General features: G+C 34.2%; 1 protein-coding gene across 3 annotated transcripts in view; it reads left to right on the forward strand.

Annotated features, from left to right (window-relative positions):
• Shal (Potassium voltage-gated channel protein Shal) overlaps positions 1 to 21,882 on the forward strand; it is a 461,000-nt gene that overhangs the window by 415,535 nt on the left and 23,583 nt on the right. The window contains exon 5 of one of the 3 annotated variants that reach the window (XM_083117318.1): positions 11,449 to 11,526. The exons of 1 other annotated variant lie outside the window; for it this stretch is intronic. In XM_083117318.1, the coding sequence (XP_082973444.1) occupies positions 11,449 to 11,526 (78 nt within the window). Of the gene's footprint in view, positions 1 to 4,455; positions 4,502 to 11,448; positions 11,527 to 21,882 lie in introns of all 3 variants that reach the window. One more of the 3 variants, XM_083117320.1, reaches the window with a different exon arrangement.

Consider the following 21,882-nt stretch of genomic DNA (forward strand, 5'->3'; position numbering starts at 1 on the left):
CCATCATTAATTTATCATTTATCATTCAACTCTACTGTCACGGTTAACCCAAGAGGTAAAACATCGACGTAAAGACGATGAAATGAGTGGTAAGAATCAAGATGGAAACTTTATTCAATTTCCTTCTTTCTCCCATTTCTTGGCATATGTTTCGATCAATACCTGGCCAATCGTAAATAAGCAAACAACGTTCCAGAGGGAACGTACCACTGGCGCTTCGTAGCCACCAAGTTGGCTCCTACCCTTAAATAATCCTACTGCCCAAAATAAGCGATACTGCCCACTTTGAACACCATTGCTCGAGTTTGATCGTATAGACCCTAGTATCTAAAAATAGGAAAGCTTCTAGTACTGTATTCTAAATAAATTGAAAGAGAATATTAGTGTTTTGAATTTAACTTTGAAATCGTGTTCTTCGAAGCCAAGGATGGTGCTTTTGTATCCTGGGTAGAGCAAGAATGATGTGATGTGTTTGTCCCAGCACGTATTTCATCACTTCTCCCTTCATCCTCATCGTCGCGATCAACCCAAAGGGAAAACTACGTAAAACAAACGAAGTAGAAATAAAAGAAACTATTCAACATAGAGTAATAACTTATGCTTGTCTACATCAATGCACTATTCTAATCGACATTAGAAAGATGATAGGGAAGACATTATTTTAAAGTAATTCATACATGTGTGTCTAAAAAAAAGCTAGGTCAGATCGTCCCTATATTCGATTACAACAAATTATTTAGGACCGTTATCGGCTACGTTATCGTCTCATCTATAAGAGGTGACGTGAACAGGAAATGTGTTTAAAATTTACCATCAGAACAGATAACTTCCACACTAACATTGTTTGATTTTGGCAGATTTAAGAATACAATTGTGTGAATACGTAACCAACCAAGATATTTTCCCCATCGCAAGAAAAATGTAGGCAAATCCTTATATAATCCGAATTTGTCATATTGTGTCCCTTCACTTTTGTATAATCGCGGCAATGTGGATGAATACTGATTAGATTATACTGATGAAAGTGTACTTGCAGAGTGGCAACGCCGGGACTGGAACCCGAAACCTTTGCTGACGAGATCGCAATCGGATAGCCAGACAGTTTAAATCCATCAATAATACAAATTGCTTGGAGCTTCTTTATCAGGGAACATAAACATTACTAGAAGTTAAAACTGAAAATCATGCCGAATTACAAGAAAGTCAGTCTATAGAGGAACGGAGAAAGCTAATGAAACAAACAGAAGAGAAAATATGTCGCACCTTAACTATGATTCTTGTCGGCGAAAACGCACATTAAAGGTGTTGGAGCTTCAAAGGCTGGGTGCAAAACAGAGATCTCTGGTTTAAATTCTGGGTAAGGCATTTCGATATCATTGTGTTTGTCCAATCCTACGCGTGATCAATTCTTCTATCATCCTCGTCGTCGCGATTAACCCAAGTCGTAGAAAAAGCTACAGTAATGTTAAGGAAGATAAAGGTAATTGTTTTACTTGCGGTTCCTTCAAGTATTAATTGTTTAATGGTTATTTCGGAAAAGTGGCTCAGAAAACTATTTTCATGGGAGCGAAAATTGCTTTCACAAAATGAAATGTTTTCAAACCAATTAACATCCCTCATGAATCACGGGTTTCTGTATTAGCACTTGCTTTCACTTGTATCCATCGGTACTGTTAGTCTAGTGGTGAAGCTACACGAGAAGAATAAATAGGCTTATAGTTTACCGCGTTTATCAATGTCATACAATGTACCGTTTGTGGTCTGGCAACACATTAATTTGATAAGTATAGGTATAGTATTCTTACCATTATGTTAATTGCGACCAGAAAGACGGATGACAATATACAATGAAATACGAGATGACAGCACAACAATGGCTTTCTAGGTATATCTAGACATACAGGATCCCTGGCTTCAGTCATTACTCTAACACCTAAGCTTCTGAGACCAACTCTAGTTTGTATTAAAATTTCGATAAAGTTCATGGATAAATACGGTTCCTCATATCTTTAAACACACCACTTTCCTTGCAACACAATGTGTTGTCCTATTTTAACCATTTTCCTCAGCTTAAACAACAACAGAGTACACGTAGAAACAAAAACTAATTGAACATTGTATATTCTACTCTTACGAATGAAACCATTTTTTAAAAATAAAAATCCAATATTTTGAATTAAGGTGAAATTAAAGTCACATTAAAAAGCAGAAGACTTCTTTTTTAAAATTGACGTCTCTAGCAGCAACTTCATCCTGTGTCGAGGCTGGTTAAATGTTCTAGTGCATACTAAGAAAGTAATTAATGTTAATGTGCTGTAGAAATATTTTCCTCCTAACACAGTTAAATATAACATTTCTTATTAAGACAGATTTCACATTTCTTGTATGTGTCGTTTTTCATACAGCTTTCCTTTGTAGCAGATATTACTTCTATTTTTTCTTTAATGTACTTGTGTGAAGAAGGTCAAAACGTAATTGTTGTTTTGAAATTAATTGTCCTAAATAATGAATAATACTCACGGTAATTCATTAATTAACCAAATTGGCATGAAACTTGAAGTTTGTTCTTCCGGACACAATATTTCTGTAGATATTCAGCGCACCATATACTTACAATCATTGTTGTTAAGAATTTATCGCAGCTATTGTAATTAGAATATAGACGAATTCAACTTTCACATGTAGGTGTCGATTACTTGACATTAATATACCGCTGATTCATTTACAAAATATAAGACTAACTTAGATATTTTATTATGCTCTTACATTAGACATACCGTATAAAAATTAACATCGCAACATTAGGACATTGTCAGTAAACTATATTTTCACAGTGTTCATAAATAAGACGACTGAGAATTTAAAAGAAATCTTTGTGCAAGAATAAAGTTAATTGATGTAAATGGAGTTAATGACGTTTAACGTGACTTCATATATTACATGATAACTTTCCCCTATATATATGTTAAATGGCGCTTTTTTAGTAATTGAAATGTACATAATTATTCAGTTAACAAAGTGTTTGCTTCCACAAGATTGTATACTTGAGTGTAAATGAATAACCCCAGGCTTATTCCGCGATTTAGTCATATTCTCTGCATTAATTCCATCATGTATTTGAATATTTTACCTTAAGGTAGTTCGAAATACGTTGCGATAAAAATGTTGAAACATATAGGAGGATTTGAAAGTATTGAAGGATTACATATCAATATTCCAGAAGGTGTCCAATTCCTCGAAAAAATCTAGTCCTTTTCTCCTGTCCTGCATTCAACTAGTATTTTTCTCTTTATTTTCGAAAAGTTCTTTCTCTTCCTTCCTTCATTTCATTTTCATTTTCGGTGTTTTAAGTTTAATGTGGTATATACATTCAGTGCTTGTTTGTTGCATATTCGTTGCATAATCTAATTACTATAATATTTCTTGCTCTAAAAACAATTTCTCTCTAGCAGATTCAGTGCCTTCATTGTATATACTTACATATGTGTGTGTATGTGTGCGAGTGTGTGTGTGTGTGGTGTGTGTGTGTATCTATACTTATTTCTTAATGTTATCATGTCAATTTTGTCTATTCATTGTATTTTCTATGTGCATATTTTGTACTATGGCCTAGCAATATTGTTATCATATTATTGTGAAATTCTGTCTTATCTTATTGCCAGAGAATTATTCAGTACTTTCTAATACGTATGCATGATATTTGTTACATGTTGTATTTTGTTAAAATGTATACATTGTTCTATTTTTCTCTCACAGTGTAATATATAGCACTGCAGTTTATTTTCATTTCCAACCAATCTTTATTAACATTTTCTATAAACAAAATAGTAACAAAAATAAAGTAAATCTCTTCAAGAAGAAATAGATTATTATAAGGCATTTGCTTTCATGCTTCAATAGTTATTAAATAGTAACTGACAACAGATATTTGCATGCAATATGAAAGCAGTAACATTTTTGTAAATCTTTACCATAATTTAGTGTATTGATATATATGCTTTATTATGTGGTTGTATATATTGGTTCCATAAATATATATATATATCTATGCTGTTTGTTAATAATTTTGTTGTGTATAATGTAGCATTCGTTTATTGTGTATTTATGTCTAGTACAGAAAATGATGTTTACATCAAGTGTAAGACCAAATTGAAAATGTTGAAGTTATTTCATGAATACTCTTTATTGTTTTTCTTGTTAATGTTTTGTTTATCTTTGGAAGAGTTGGTTCGATGTTGTGATGCTTCCTACGCCCTAGTGTAACAATTGACTTCTTTTTTGATAGCTTAGAACTATTAATTGAGTGTTATTTTCCCAGCATTAACAGTTGGTGGCTATTTCTTGGAATTCCCATTTCGTGCCGTCCCTTGCCAATTCTGGTTTTAATCGTATCTTTTTATTTGCTTGAAATTTCTCCTCTCCCAGATCACCATACTAACACTGCATCTCTTTCAGGGGGGTCGACAGGCAAGTCAGGAGTAGCTGTTAGCAGTAGACAGAGGTAGAGAAAGATAGAATAATTTTTGCTACCAATCAGCTTTTTATTCTCTTACTCTTTCTCTTTTACGTCACCAGGCTGCACCACTCGATCAACTTTCTCTGCTTCTTGTTTCTCGACTACTCACGTCATACACCGTTTTTCAGAAGTGCCACTGTTGTATCTGTTATCTGTTGTTCTTATGCTCATTTTCACCGTTATCAACCACGTCTGCTAATTGAGCACATTCTTTTCACAAATATGTTTAAGAAAATTATATGCTTATGCACTGTCACTTTCAGATTTTATGTCTAAATTATTTAGTAAACTAAAATTTCTTGCATATTTTGTTACAATGTAATAGGCAGTGGTGGTAACTGTGAAACCATATTCAGAGCTTGTGGTTTGTGTGTAGCTAGTCACTTTTCCTTTCATACATATTATCACAATAATTGCTCAGTACGCAGTGCTGCTACATTAAAATTCACTTTAGCTGAATATATGCATCGGCCAAAATAAGTTTTAATACAAAGTAGTTTAGTTATAAACACATCAAAATCACTGCTGCAAGAGAAAACTATTGATACCAAACTAAGTTTCGATCATTGTCGCTCATAGATAGAAAACAAGTGATCTTTTGAGTATTATTGTTTAACTGTGCAATATATTCTTACAATGGATAGAATACTGAAACTACTATCTCGTTAATGTCAAGTAATTAAATTGTAAAACGGGGAACAAGCATCTGTTCAAATTCATAACAGTCGATTAGCCTTCATGGCGTGGTGCTATGCACAGGGGAACACTTTACTTTTTTTTTTACTTTTTCGATTAGCTGAATGCATATACTTTCAAATAATATTCCAAGTACTTCAAAACGTTAAAATTTCATAAAGCTTACAAAATTAATTCTATCGAATATTTTGAAAGTTCTTTAAATATATTAACTAGTCAAGTCCGAAACATAGTTACTATTTGCTGCAAAGTTATGTGTAAATTGATATGATTTCGTGTTTTAAGTCCACTTTATGCACAGTAAGGCTAATCTGGACTGGATTTACAGTTTAAAGTGGGATCCGAACCACTATGTGCCTCCACCGAGCCGGGACAAGGCAACGACGCTACCACTGCGCCATCGGAGAGGCCTAGTTATGAGTAAAATAATAAATTGTGTGAAAAGAAAGGATTATACATTATAGCCAGTAGAAGTCGTAGCAGAAGGAATTTGTTACGCCATGTTCAAATTGCTAGTCCTGTTTTTCAAACAAATATTAAAATGAAGTTATCTCATAAAGAACATGCAACATTCAATTGTTACCATATAAAAGAAAAAACAAGTATAACTTGTTATCTCATAACAGATATTATGAGGTCTTTACTACTTTGCGCTATGGTAGGCAATTAAAATATTCATAAATATGGGGATAAATAAAGTATTGCCATTGTATTACAAATTATTGTACCCACAGTACGATCAAAATATTCATTGAATTAATTTTACGTTGTTGAAGTTTCAAGTCATTTCTTTTTTCGGTTTAAAAATGTTTGTTCTCCATTTTCGTTCATTTGTCAAAATAATCAAAAGATGACTATTGGTCAAAATTTAAGGTGCTTTGTTTCCTATACACACATAATCTTTGATACAGCTATATTTAAGTGTACGATAGCGAGAGCTGTAACAAAGTATTATGTGAAATGGAGGTTATAGTTTTCTCGCCGCTCCTCACTGCAGCCACTCACACAAATAACAGGAAGGTCTGAAGGGAGCGAAACGTTTCAACGTTCATCTTGTTGTGTGTATGATAATGGAAAATAATTATTATTCGATCAGATTCGAATATCTTTGCTTTCAAATATTTTTTTTTCATGATATATTTCCATTTTGTCTGTAAAAAAAATTAGTGTTTCTAAGTGCTCCTACCTTAGTAAAACTGTAACATATATGTAACGCGACAAAGAACATAATACCAGTACCAATTAGGTTTTTGTTTAGTCATTAAATAAAATGCCGATATTTACTTTTTATTCTCACACATAAATATTTTAATTAAATTTAATCAAAACTTAACATTGCTAATGCAGATATTCTGCGTGCAAAAAGTTAGCCACGTGCGTGTCCTTTCAAATACATTCTTTCTATAAAATTAATATTAAATTGAATATTTTATGGCAATACAGAATAAACGTTCTGTAGGCTATATCGCTTTACATACAGATCTTAAACCATAAGAAACAATTCAAATCAGAGCAAGCGTTAATTGTACAAATAATATTGTTGAAATGTTAAACTCTAAATCAATGTAGAAATAAATCACAATTATTGAAACTCCAATTTTTAAGCATTTCGTAATGTTATATTTGCTCATGTTTTCTGAGTTTGCAAAAATATACACATAAATGTTTCATTTGATTAATGATATTTTTCTGTTATCCTGTAATATTCATTTTACTGACTGCTCAATTTTCTGACCTGTAACTGTTTAAAACTTCATCTCAAAATTACCTTTAAAAAAGATTTAGGAATAATATTACGAAGTATCTCGGAAAATTGAAAGTAAAATCCCTGCACAAATCTTTAATTTCTTTCATGCACATTCAGAGTTCTGAATTTCATGCACGAGTATGTACAAATAGGAAATTATCTTTGCTATGAAACATAACGGATATAATTCCAATATATTTTTTCTATAGTCACTCAAATATTTTGGTAGTCTTATTTTATTATATTAATATTTGTTATTTCTTAATTGTATGTGCCTAGCTTCACTTCATTTTGCGACAATTTAAATGCTTCTTTACACGATATTCTTTGTTTTCTGTACATAGAAAACTTTAATAATTGTTTATTTATGAACTGACGATAGGTGTAATTTCAACAGATTTATGTATGCACTTCATATGGTCAATATCATACATAACTTATGTAAATAGTTGCATTCAAGTATTTCAAATATTTTAACAATACTGGTTGTGGTGGAAGAAGATTTTGGTTTAGTAAGACAGACAAAATAAGTAGTTATTGATTTTCATTTTGCGCAACAAGAAAAATCACTACCATGCTATATACGACATCTCTACACAATGTATTGTGTTTCAGTTTTATTTATTTGAACATATTATTGCTCCAAAGTACATCGTGAATTACTTAAATCGTTTGGAATTTTTTATCAATAATTATGATACGTTCTAGTGTTCTTTAATTTTAAAATAAATTTCATTCAAATTAATTAATATCTTCATGTATATCTTCTGTTAGTGTATTCATGTTTACAAAATTTCAAACATTTTAAAGCCTTTACCATATTTTGCAGCATTAGTGACCTCTTTTCAATCTCAGTACATAGAATTTTCCTTAATTGTATTCCTTGTGAATCGTATTTTATGGAACAACATATCTTTCATTCCCCCCCCCCCATTCTTTTGTGATTTTAACTAGTTGTGTTTCTTCAACAAAATTCATGTTAAGCCATTTATAATATATGACTTTAGAAATCATTTATTTCACAATATAGCATTCCACGTTACAAAATATTAATTATATTATTTTGTAATACATAATAATTGTAAAATAACAAGTGATATTCCATTACATATTTCCATAACAGATAATTTATTACTCATATTTTTCCTGGACGATGTTACACGTAAAGAGAAATAACTCTAATTGCATGTGCATTCTGCTTTAATGGATCTCTCTCTATCTTATATGTTTATATTCTGTTAGCATAGACATTACAACAGCTGAATCTACATTTACTCATTACATTTTTTAAAAAACAACATGCCATCTATAAAGATCATAATCCTCTCTGTCCCATTAATCCTCTCATACAAATTTAATGCCTAACATTTGCTCTCATCTTTTATCATAGTCTCTATAACTTATATAAGCCACATCATTTACCAAGTAAAACCACATGATTATTATTATTATATATTTGAATACTTAATTTAAACTATACTCCTACCACAATGTCACAATCTCCTTCATATCGAAAGCGTATTTTTCTCTCCTTTTTCTGTGACTATGCATTTTGCTATGCGACTTATTAAGGTGATTTTTTTATCACAATACAAAGTAAAAGTTCGTTTGGCTGTTTCATCTTATATACAGCTCTTAAAACATAGAAGACATTTTTCTCTGAGTCCAATCTAACGCAAATACCTGTTGGTGTAGTAATTCTGACGGCGTTGTTTGTGAATTGTTCTTTTCCCTCAATTCTGGGGCTACTCAGCTTTCCTATAACGACTACCACGTTTAATTTTTGAATAGAGTTAACAGTGCTCTTGACGGGAACAATGTATAACTTTACATGTCTTATATGTTATAACTATTCGACCATTACAATATACTTGTGCTAACGAGACTCGCAGCCAATGCCCTTCAATAAATTACAATGTCACATGCACTTACTCTTTCTTCTATTTCCCTACAAATCCTTGAGGAACAACAGATTTTACTTAGCGTTTTGATCGCCTGGTGTTTATGCAACCCAATATACATTGATAGTGTTGGGGTTGCATAACATCAAGGCGCTGGTAATCCCCGCATAGCGAAACTAGAGGTAATGATTCACATGTTAAAAAGGCTTATGTTAAATCTGGTAACTTTATTCTCAGTAAGACATACTGTACACACATCAACGATAATTACGTTAATTAATATGCATATACCCTAATTATATTTTGGTACCTATTTCCATATACGACGAAGATATGGAAGGGCAGCAGTGTATTAGTGTGAGGGTTAATAACATATATTTCTTGGTTCTTATCATATTGCCACTTAATAATAAGTGAATGTGTGAGAAGTTTTCTCTCCATAAACGATTAAAATATTCAGTCATGTGTGGACAATTAAATGTTGCGTTGAACTCGCTAAATCTACAGGAAGTCTTCAATAAGAGTTGGATTTGAATCACAAGTCGAATGAATCTTCAAAGACGTAAGTTAAATATTCCAATGAACACATTTAAAGCACAATAAATTTCACTGCTTATTGCACGCTTATATAATACACGTAATGGTACATAATATATGAACTATCACATTACACATTCTTATTGTGCAGTTTACAAGTATTTTGAACGCCTTAGAGCCAGAAGAAGTTTCGCAGTAAACACGTGCTTTGAGATATACACGTGTACACATTAATACATACGCATGCACGCACGCTAAACAGAAGCGTGCTGAACTTGGAGACAAAATGATATTATACATTAGCTAACAACATATTTACAAATGAATCATTTTCACCGAGGAAGAAACTAAATATTGAAGCATATAAAAAGGACAAATATTTATGAGGCACAAACAATAAATCGTTTTCTTTCTATTTCTAATTTCTCCCATTAATACGTTACTATACTTTGAGGTAATTAAGTACTTAAATCCTTACAGTTATTGTTGCTAGTATAACTTTAACTTCCATGCATGCAATAAGAAATTTTGTTGTATCAGTAATACGTTGAAATTTACAATTAAAAACAAAGCTGTAAACAAACAAAGTAGAATTTAAAATAAAAAATATAGTAAGTATCAGTATATAAACATAAATTTGTATTATTACAACACTCTATGATCACACTTAAGTAATCGACTGTAAATGTGTGTTTAATAGAAAGTTATTGTGTAAGATTGTGGTAGTTAGTTACCAACAATAGTAAGACCGTAGCTTCCCTTTGTGTAATAGTACAACCAGCACTGACATTTTATATCTACAGCAATTGTAATTAGTTCTAAAATTTCCATAGTTATTGAATATTTTATGTTATCAGAAACCATGTACAAAAGTCCCCAATTTACATTACACATAAAATTACACTGATACCAAACAGATGTGCAAGGTTTAAACATTACATATACTGTAGTAAATTGTTGTAAAATACAAGTAACTTGGAATACGTTACAAATAAAATTATATAAAATTAAAAAATATTCATGAATACTCTGTTTATACAATATACCACTATTTTACATAATTCTTACAGAAAGGTTGAAACATTTGTTTTCGACTGGTTTATGCAATTTACTTATTTAAATTTTCAACACCATCGTAAACGATATAAGATGTCAGTGCCTAAAAATTATTACTTTACTAAACGTAATTGTTACAAATTACAAGTTTGACTTTTAACTACAATTCTAGTCTATCCTTCAATTTACTAAAGTGCACTCACATTTTCATATCTTGGCATTTAAGTACAAACTTAATTCATAAAATTATCCTTTTACTTTAACACTTTCCATAACACCCACTTCTTTACGTCACATCTATGGTAGGAGAGACGTTTTAAAACTATTAATTGGTGTTCATCCTCTGAAGTACGATATTTGCCTGTGAATTCCTCGAGTCGTTCAGTAAAAATTTCACGTTATCTGTTCTCTTCAGGCCATCCTGTTGGGCTTCACTTTTGTCTTATCTCTCTGTGATTGTATATATGAAACACACACTCTTGTTTTCTTGGTTCTTTTTTGATAATGTTATACTTAACCAAACTAATGTCACATCTTTGGCTCTTTGACTAGTAAGCTACACTAACCAACTGACTAGCCACTCGCATTAATTTTTTTTAACATTTCTGTATTTTGCGTGTGCCTCCCACCTCCCAGCGGAGTCTCTCACTGCTTGCTCTCTGAGCGGCCTCCCTGTGTTTCAGCCGCCCGGCAGGCAGTATATTCCCGCCGCCACAGCTGAACAGGGCGTAGATGGAGACCAGTCTGGAGGCGGCATGGACGGCACTTGTCTTGTTGAGGCCTCGTTCTGATTTGCCCCCTTCTTCTTCTTCTTCCCTCCTCTTCTCGTGCCCGCCTGCCAATCATCGACCGCGTCTCACCCAACGTCTACCAATCAACGTTCGCCTGCTCGCCCGCTCAACCAATCATCTTCGACCGCCGTGCCTGCGTGTCTATGTGCCTGCATGCCACTCTGCATGGCCCGCCTGCCCACTCCTGTGCATGATGCCATGAAGAGCATCCCATTCTTGGCCACGAGCCCGGGCAAGGACCGGGTAGTCCTTGTCTATAGCGACAAGATTGAAGTACGAAAGGTAACTCCTCATCATCATTTTTCATAGCATTTTTTATGTAGTTACTTGTAAAATGTATAAATATATACATATATATTATATGAGAAAGATCAAACTTAAATATTATAGTCAAATTGTGAGTGCAGAGATAGCAATTCAGTAATAGTAACACAACAAAGAAGTGTCTCCATTTCATCACGTTTATTCATTGATATTCAAGCTTTTGCTCTGCATGAGTGTTGTTGTAGTACCTTTACTGATCATTTACTAATCACTGATACACTGTGAATACACTTTTAAGGATAAATTCTTCTTTCTCTCTGGTGCCTTTCTTGAATAATCTGTCTTCTTCCTCGTAAAAACCTGTGCCTTTTCCATCCCACCATTTTCCCACGACTTAACAACTATCTCCAGCTATCAGAAACAATGCATGTGTGGGTAAGATTTAATAGATATATGGTAGATGTAGGTGGGGAAATTAGTCCACTTAGCATAGAATGATATTTAGCTTTCATATTGTTTAATATGTGAAAGAATATGTCGTTTTGTCCCCAGGAGCACCGTTGCAGAAGATATGCTAAAAAGATCTTATACGATTTCACCCAGTACTCTAGTCTTTTTATCAGTAGCAGAATCTAACGATCAAAAATTACTTTCGTTCGCCATACACTCATTGACACTAATGTATGAAGCTGAAAAATTCATTGAAATATACTTCGTGTCTGATACAGTCAAGTGAAATGCAAAAGCAGTCAGTTATAACTTTTGAAAAATGAACACAATAGCATACAATACTAAAAATCTGGAAGTATAGTTCATTATGTAGCAGAAAATAAAGCAAGGAGACAAATGTGTGGAAGAACACAATAGTTATTGATGCTTTCAACAATGATTTGCATTAATTAAATACTACGAAACATTACTTTGGAAAGAAATGCAGTTTGCAGGTGTAGGAAGGAACATTTATTGGATTGTCAAAGCAACACAAATAGTATATTCCATATCTTGTGGAAGATAAAATGTTTAAAACTTTTACTGGGCTTAATAGGAGAGCAAATGTCAAAGAAATATATAATTTGACGTTCATAGTTACGTCACAACACAGGCAGGAATACTAAGAAATTCAATTAGAATTATGAAACTAAATTTAAAGATATAAATACTCGTATAATGTACACATTATTTATTTTCATATCAAGAAACTACGCTGTTCTCCAAGAACATTGAAATAGGAATTTGAACGTTTTTATATTTCGCTCTCCTATTCTCTTCGCGATTAGCCAAAAGTGGCAGAAAAGCGAGTACAATACGCCAAATCAAGCAAACAAACAAGCTCTCCTATTCTGTATCATAACAATATATAAATTTGTTCTTCTATTTATGTAAAAGCAAGGCAGCTATAATTTCCATTGTGGTTATTTCATTCTCTACAAACCGGTGAATACCCTGTGCCTTCTTTTCGATGAACGCAATGTGCAAGAAAATGTAGAAAATGGGTGTGTCAATCCAGGAATAAAAATTTGCATTGACTTGGAAACAATGGTTTAAATGCTACCGTCGAGTAATATTCTTCAAACATACTCTTTGTAAATTTCCTAGTTCTGCAAACTGCACGACGATGACATAATGTCCAAGAACAATTGCATCCAGAAGCTACTTCATTCCAATGCTTTCAACATCTATTCATAAATTTGAAAAATATTTCAATCAGTTGCACCACAAGCATATTTAATTAAAATTTTCTGGCACTTTATACTTTTTATCACCACAGCTTCACTCAAACTTTTGTTCTATTTGCGAGAGCATGACTACACGTTACTTCCACTTGTGCAGCTTAATCAGTTGTACCATTTTAGAATTTCATGACCAAATCAAGATCCACGTTTCGTGACAATGGTAAATTATCGTAAGTAATTTTAATGGTCTATTATTATGTCAGCAGGATTAGAATGGCTTAATATAATATCACATATTTGTGTACTTCTTACATATGCAAATAATATATACCTAGGTATATTCAGCACTTTTTGATTAGTAATATTGTCAAATTTTGTTAACTGAATAAATAATCAGATTGTAGAATATGCTAATTGCAATTGATGATGTGGTTATTTAAAAGTCACTCTAATCCTGTACATTCTATTTTGCTACATATATAGCACTTTTACAACTTGATATTTTTGACATAAATGTATTATAATGATAAAACTATTAATGTTAGTCATCTGTATGTAAGCTTACTGTGAATATTGTAACTGGCGTTCACATTTTTCTGACCGCTTCGAATACTAATCTGATTGAAGTAACAAAGCAGACTACCACTAATTACATTCAAGAACAATCTCATTTCTTCAAAAAGAAAACTAATTTTATACTGCAATCGGTTGAAACCGATCAGAAATGACCAACGCGTTAAGTGAATTAGTTGCAGTGGTATTTTGACATGTATATCTACGATATATGTAATGCCTTTTTAAGCTAACGTGCTTAATATTTTATTTAGTTATCATTTAATATTCGAGTTGTGTGCGACAAGCAATTTTTACATGTGAGTTACTAACGCAGCCCATTAATTCCTTACTTCATTTATGTTTTCAATATTTCATTAGTTATGTCACTAACTATATATATTAACATAGTTACAGAATAATGAGCATTCAAGATATTCCACTCCTTGTTTGCTCACCAATTATTGCAAATTTGTTTCCACTAATCGATATGGTATCTATTTTAGTTGATACATACATATTGATCTTGATTTCTATGAAATGCTATCGTCCAACTTCAATTACAAGGCAGTCACTCGTTCACCTACAGAGTTGCCTTCAAACAAAATAGCCACCATGTTCTGTATTCCTTCGCAAGAGTAATTTTCAAAAAGAGCAGTTTTCTAGAACTGAAAACATTGAAAATAATTGCACATAACAACTTTTAGCACACTGCATGAATATCTTTACAGCACTGGCATGAGATAATTGCAATTAATGCCTTGCTTCAATATATTTCTCATGGAAATTATTTGTATCAATTGTGTCAACTTGTTGCCAGTGCATTTTACATAGTTCAGAACAATAATATTTAATATTTACATGTCAAAAAGTGTTAACAATATAGCTATTTTATGGATTATGGTAATAATGTATTTGTCAAAAGATACAAATTTATCCTTCCATTAAATAGGGCTTAGGGTTTCCTTTTGCTCCACAGGTCGTGTGGATAGTGTTTTTACTGTAAATTAATCAAATAAGCAAATTTCAAACCGGTAGCTCGTAGTATTTCTCTCGAGAGGTCTAGAACATCAGTGACAAACACTTAGAGAAAGATTTTCTAGTTTGAATATTTTAGAGAACACGCTTTTTTCCTTATAATTGGTTGTAATCTTTGAAAGGTGAAGCGTATGAGATTTTATTGGTGTTTTATGTTATTTGTAGGTAGCCTGTCACGTTTAAAAACAACTTAGGATAACGTTCTTTTAAGGGCACAATTTTAGTCGTTAGAAACCTCTTTACAGTCTTTTGAATGAACAAAATGATAATATATATATAGAGAGAGAGGTGTATTATATCCAATTTTATTACCTGCATTCCTGGTAGAATCGCCCATTGTATTTTTATCTCAATCGTAGAACATAAGTTTTTCATACATAGTATACAGGGTGCAACATAAATGATGGCCGATTTTATAAGGTCGGACTATAGACTCGATAGTAAACGTTCCTGTATATAGAATCCACTGTAGAAAAAGATCTCGTCAAAAAAGTAAGTGGAAAAGTTTACATTAGAAATGTTTGTTTATTAAAATTAAATTAGTGTCAGTACCAGAGACTAGTTATGACCGCCTCGTGATGTGGAATGTGGAAAACATGGCAGAGCAGAAATACAAAGACAATCTCATGGGAAGAAACTGATTATACCACGAAATCACAGCACATATTTTGTGGAATAAATCCCATCCATTACTTCTCACTACGCACACGAGTTTCGTTTTGCCGTTGATGTTCGACGATTTCCCTATTTTCCTTTCTTCTAGTGTTTCTCACTATTTATCGACGTATTTATTGAAGATATGTTTCAGGTTCTAATAGTGGATAATCTTTTTCCAACTTTAAAATGTTGCCTAATCGGCCAACACCTATGTTACGCCTTGTATATAATGTATGTCACCCACCTTGTAAAATTCCTCAACAGGTGTTTGCCTATGTTGATATGCAATATACCTTGAAAGTAACCGTGGTTGTGTGTTTTCTGTGATCAAATTAGAAGTAGTTTTTTTTACTGTGTAGATATTAGTTCATGTCGTATATATTCGTGTTTAGTGTTTGCCTGCATTTAGTTATTTGATGTCAACTGGATATACTTTAAAAGAATATCCTTCTAATTATCAAACTAAACAAGAAAAGTTTTAATTTTGAATTTATTAAGTGCTGCGAATTGAGAATCCTGGCCATGAATTCCGGGGAAAATCGTGGATATTCGTTTTTGCCTTGTTCCCGACTATATCATTGTATAAGCGAGATTAATGTTATTGCAGAAATGTATGGGGTAAGCATAACAAGCATACAATATTTTAGAAATTTTACCAAGAGATACCCTCGTAAACTTTAAAAATTATGATTTTATGAAATAAATTAATGGTGATAAATCTGTATCTGTATCTCAAATAACATGATTACGGTAGTTATATAAGTCACTGATTCTTCCTCTATGATAATAGCAGAAGAAGGGTAGAAGGTTTACAGATATCGAGGATGTAAATATACAGTCCCATACATGCACATGAGTGCTCTGGAATACATCATAAGTGGATAACTTAAGCTGCAAAAGTAGTTCCACGAAACGTGTTAAGTGAAGATATGTCTCTTAATTACCGGCAAATGAATCAATTTTTAAAATTTTGTTCCTAATTTGACTTTGAAGGAAACTATTAACCACACTTCAGAGAAATAATATGGATATTAATATTATAAATATTTCCAGTCTGGTCCACTGGTGCCTCAAGTAAATTTACGAAACAATTTAATGTGAAATATTTAATTGAAATTTGATGGTCTTATCTCGTGAAGTTACCCAAATTGTGTAAATATAAACGCGGTATCTGCATTGCTCATCTCTATGTCAAATTCGGTAAACTTTATTCTTTATTTAGAAAACGTGTGGTGTGAGGATGCTTTGGAGTTGGAATGGCGTTTTGAAATGGTAGGTATGTGAATCATATTTCTCCCAGCCCCCTATCATTGGACTTAATTATCCTGGAAAATTAGAGTAATATGAATAACTCGTTCACTTCATATTTCTATTCATATTTGCATTCAAAATGTTTGATATCTTCCCCTAAAAATTCCTAGATGCCCTTAGTGGATGTCTCTAAGCAAGACCTCATATGCGCGTATTCACGATTTCACGTCGTATCAGGTAGATGGTTGAAGTGATTAGAATCTCGTTAGTACTGCCGTTACCTGTTCAAGTGTGCCACCTTGATTCTGGTTTGTTCGAAGTTGCATGCTCCCAGTTCGAATTAAAGAAGCCAAAGAAAAATACACACGAAATCGGTCGTTATTAAATCAACACTTTCCTGCCTCAACGACGGTGTCTTTCAAAGTGTTAACCTTGCAAAAAAAAAGTACGCACTTGGTTCCAATGACAAGGTAAACGACTCGTGGACTCACCTCCTCTTTGAATTATTGCAAAATACATTACGTCCACTACTCGTAACATTTCACACCAGCCTCCCCGATGGCTCCGGGTTCGATAACCAGTGGAGGCACGTAGAGGTTCGGATCCCACTTTAAACTGTAACTCCAGTTCCAATTAGCCTTTCTGTGCATAAAATGGACTTTAAAACAAACTCAAATAACATATTCGTATCTTCACAGATAAACATATGTTGTTACGACGAATTTGAGACCTCCATTTGTATCAAATTAGTATAATTGTTGTAAACATATGTCTGTTCCTAGTAAAATATTTTACTCTTGCCTAGGCATCTCGGGGTCGGTTTTTCCATAGATTCAGTTGCTTACTAACTCTTATATAATCACCTTGCTTAAAGTGGACCCATGTTTCTCGCTAGGTTGATTAACGCTTGTTCGTATTATTTCCCTCTTATCATACTATTATTATGAAGGTTAAAAATACACTTGACGGAAATTGCTAGCAATCATGAAATAAGACCTTAGTCTTGTCGGAGTTATATATACAGGGTGATTCAAAAAATGTTGAAACTATATGGGAAATGGGAAATGTACTATTCACCGTCTACTTCTTTAATTGAATTATATTGAACAAATTTACATGACAATGTTTTCACATGTTCTCCACGTATTTCTCCACACATTTTGGAACCTGTCTCATCTACCCTGCAGAGCATGGGTGCACGCACATGCCTGGCGGTATAGTGTCTATTAGAGCTTTAATTCTTTCACGCAGATCGTCAACATTACGTGGTTTCGTTGCATAAACACGTTCTTTGACCATTCCCCACAACCAAAAATCAGATGGTGTGAGGACAGGCGAACGGGGTGGCCATGCCAGGTGTCCCTTTTTTCCAATCCATCTTCGTTTAAAAGTTTCAGTAAGCCAGGCACGGACATCCCTAGCGAAGTGCGGAGGAGCACCCTCCAGCTGAAAGTATCCACGTTGGAGGATATGTAGTGGTAGGTTGTCCAGTACGTAGGTTTTCATCATATTCAAAATGTCGTCACCAGTTATTGTGTCATTTGGAAAAAGATATTGCCCTATGATCCCTTATGCCGTCACTGCACACCAAACATACTGTATAACACACTAAACACGAATAAATTCGTGTTATTGCAGCAAATCTTCTATTTCCCATATAGTGTTATCATTTTTTTGAATCACCCTAATACATAATCACCTACATATTTTTTCCATTATATAACCACTTTTCAGTTTTGCTCATAGTTCCTAGCATTTGGATACAATCCTTTCTACCAGACTGAAGATGTTTCTGAGTGAAGACGTCACAGCATATGGAATTTTCTGACACAATGTTAACACCAGGCGCCAGCTCATTTTACGCGCTCTTCAACGGCCTTCTCAGACACGATAACATCTCTTTTCTTATTTCAAGCCAAGCACCTCGTTAAGCGTATTTTGGGGCACTTCCGCAGTCAAAAATACCGTTGCTCTTCACGACCACACGCCTGTACGCATACCTCCTCAATTCAGCTTTTGTTTGTTTCTGTCTCTCTCTTACCCCTCCCCCAAACCCTTTCTGCTCATTTCTATGTTTGTGTGCGCCTCGGTGGTCAAGATCGGTGTGTGGGGCACCTCATTACACTCGCCATCTAAGTTCAGGGTTCGTGTCCTGCCTTGGGCATAGATGTTCCTTTGTGAAGTTCCGCTTCATCAATAATATCTAATCAGCATTACCACTCGATTGGCCCAAAGAGGTTTAAAAACTACGAAGAATCTCTCTCTCTCTCTCTCTCTCCCTCTCTCTCTCTCTCTCTCTCTCTCTCTTTGTCTGCCTGTCTGTTTTTCTTCCTCTGACACTCTTTCTCTCCCTCCCTCTATCTCTCTCGCTTCTATCTCCTCTCTCTCTCTTTCAGTGTTCTTCCCCTTTTCTCTCTGCCTGTCTGTGTGTACGTCACTCTCTTTCTGTATATGTGTGTGCGTGTGTGTGTGTGTCCGTGCCTCGCTCTTTCGCCGCCCTCCGTAGCGGAGTGGTTAGCACAGCACGCCATGACGCCAGGGGTCCCGGGTTGGAATCCCGGGTGGGCATGGGTGTTCTTATGAGTGTCCCTTCAACAATTTCATCACTCGTCTTCATCGCCATTAGCCAAAAGTTGCAAAAAATCGAAAAAATAACGAAATGTGCAGAACGTTTACGTTTTGAAGTTGCACCGAGGAAGCACATTGGTGCCACTCTCTACTAACATTTCCACACTGGCCTGTTTTCTGTTTTCTAACATACAGTGTTGTGCGCTTTGAAACCAGTTATGGCATAGATATTTGAAACTGTTCTTTCAGCAATTTATTATTTTAATAATCCATTTCCATCCTCACATTCAAATAAGTTGAATAAGTAAATTATGCAAAACTCACATAATTTTTGCAAACTACAGACTCTCATTTTAAGCTACTTTTGTTGAAGAGAGATTAGAAATTTTAGGTTATGCTGTATCTGCCTTCCGCCCCACTGCCTATAACTAATAATATAAAGTGCAGAAAGGCATAAGCAAGAAAATAAGAATTGAATTTTGACCTTTTTCCGAAGGTTTTCAACAGCAGCTTTTGCTTCAATGTTTTTGAACCCTAATTTACATGACTCACGCTTACACGCATTCAAGTAAGTCAGGGTAAAAGTGAAGTCAAAGTGCGGGAAAATGTTCTATGAAAACTCTTGGAATTACCAACACTCAGGTGTCACGCTTGAATTCTGGTTTTCACATTCACTCGAACACGAAAGAGATTGATCGCGGGCAAGCGTAAGTAGGTATTTCAAAAAGCTCTTGTGAACCACAGGTATGCTCTTACTGTATCCCAAGTGAAGGAGTTCCACAAGCTTGCTCACGCTAATGACATTGCGTGTAAGGGCCTTTATGTCCCGAATGATGGTGCCAAATATATTCTGTAACCTTCAATTTGAGTTGCGACTATACTTCCCAAACCTTTGTAATGGTTAACTTGAAAGTTTGCCAGTGTCTCCCGAATTCGATTCACGGTTGGTTGAGATCTGACTTTGTGGACGACTGACAAAGTTTGTTATGCTTTCAATAGTATTTAAGTTACTTTGATGAAAAATGGTATTGCACGAGGGTGACAATTTAATGTTGCGAAAAATACCACATTCCCAATGGAGAGTATATCGAAAAATGGGAACGTCCTTTGAACGGTGTTGGATAATTTACTCAAAAGAGCAATGCGTCACAGTTACCGTTTCCTTGTTGTCAAAACTATCGTGTTACTGTTACTTTGTCATACACTAACGATATTTCGGGCCACCCTGATGGCGTAGTGGTAATGTCCTCGCCTTGTAATCAAGAGGTCTTGGGTTCGATCTATGTGCAAACACATAATGGTTCCGATCCCACTTTAAACTGTAGGCCCAGTACAGATTAACCTTTCTGTGCATGAAGTGGACTTGAAATTTCCAACGAAAGACATTTAACTGTTTACAAGAATATCACATCCGTTTTCTATAGTGTATGCTTTCCCAATGTAACTTTTCATGCTCAGTTTTAAAGCAATACAACAAAGCCTTTTGCCTTAGCAAACAAATCTTCCAGTTCAGAATTTATCAAGGTAACGAAATTAAAGTAGCGCAAAGTACTGTTACCGTTACACATGTAATTTTGGTAACATGTTACTAACGCAAGTAACGCTATACTTACTTAACGTTACTCCCCAGCTCTGTCTCGCGATCATTAAGAGTAAACTCAAATGTAGGATTATGAAATCAATTTTGCCCAATTCCGTTCTACCAACAAACATTCAAACAGAGATCACACAACATGGGCGAAGACTTCCTTCTAAAGAGGGGTAGCTGGAGTTACAAAGCATACACCCATACCTTCATAATTCAAGTGTGTATGTATGGCACTTTATCTTTATTTTCACACTCACCATGTTGAAAAAAATGTTCAATACCAGCGGACAAATCACCCTGGGTATATGGATTGTTAGTCACTGATTTGCACAGTAATATAATGCAAATCGAATCAATGGCAGCTTGATTATCCAGTACTTGCACGAGATAATTGATCCAGTATGCGCTGTTTACTGATACGAGAGAGTTACAGCCTACCGGAGATCAGTGATGCACTTCGTCTTTAGGTTACATTAGGTTGTGACATTTGCTAGAAAGATGGAGAAACAAAATATTGTAATAAATTTTCCTTTTCTCTGTTCAGTATTATGAGTTAATTACTCTCCTATTACTTGCGTGTAAATCAGTCAATTCACACTTGCTGCACTTTATCAAATGCTTCAGTTTATACGAAGAATAGTGGGTCCTGTACTACATTTTTTAGTTCATATGCTCAAACGATTTTCCATTCTACACGTACTATAATGAACGATGCTCTCCGATAACAATGACACTTTGCTTTAGAGGAGAAAATCTTATTGGTAGCCTTTCTTCTGGGAAATCCCCTTGTTTCATCACAGCAATTTCATTCTATCTTCTCTAATATAAAGATTCTGTTTGTAAGCAGTTGACGAAATTAATTTATCTCCCTGATGGCACTGTTGTAGCATTGTCGCCTTGTAATAAAAGGATCCCGGGTTCAATATGGTACAGGCACATAATGGTTCAGGTACTGCTTTAAATCGTAAGTATAGTCCCGATTAGTCTATCTGTGCGTAAAATGGACTTATAAACAAACTCAACATCAACAACGAGGACGAAAGTATT

The sequence above is a fragment of the Lepisma saccharinum genome, chromosome 2 (genome assembly GCF_977018435.1).
Source record: "Lepisma saccharinum chromosome 2, izLepSacc3.1, whole genome shotgun sequence".
Taxonomy (NCBI): Eukaryota; Metazoa; Arthropoda; class Insecta; order Zygentoma; family Lepismatidae; genus Lepisma; species Lepisma saccharinum.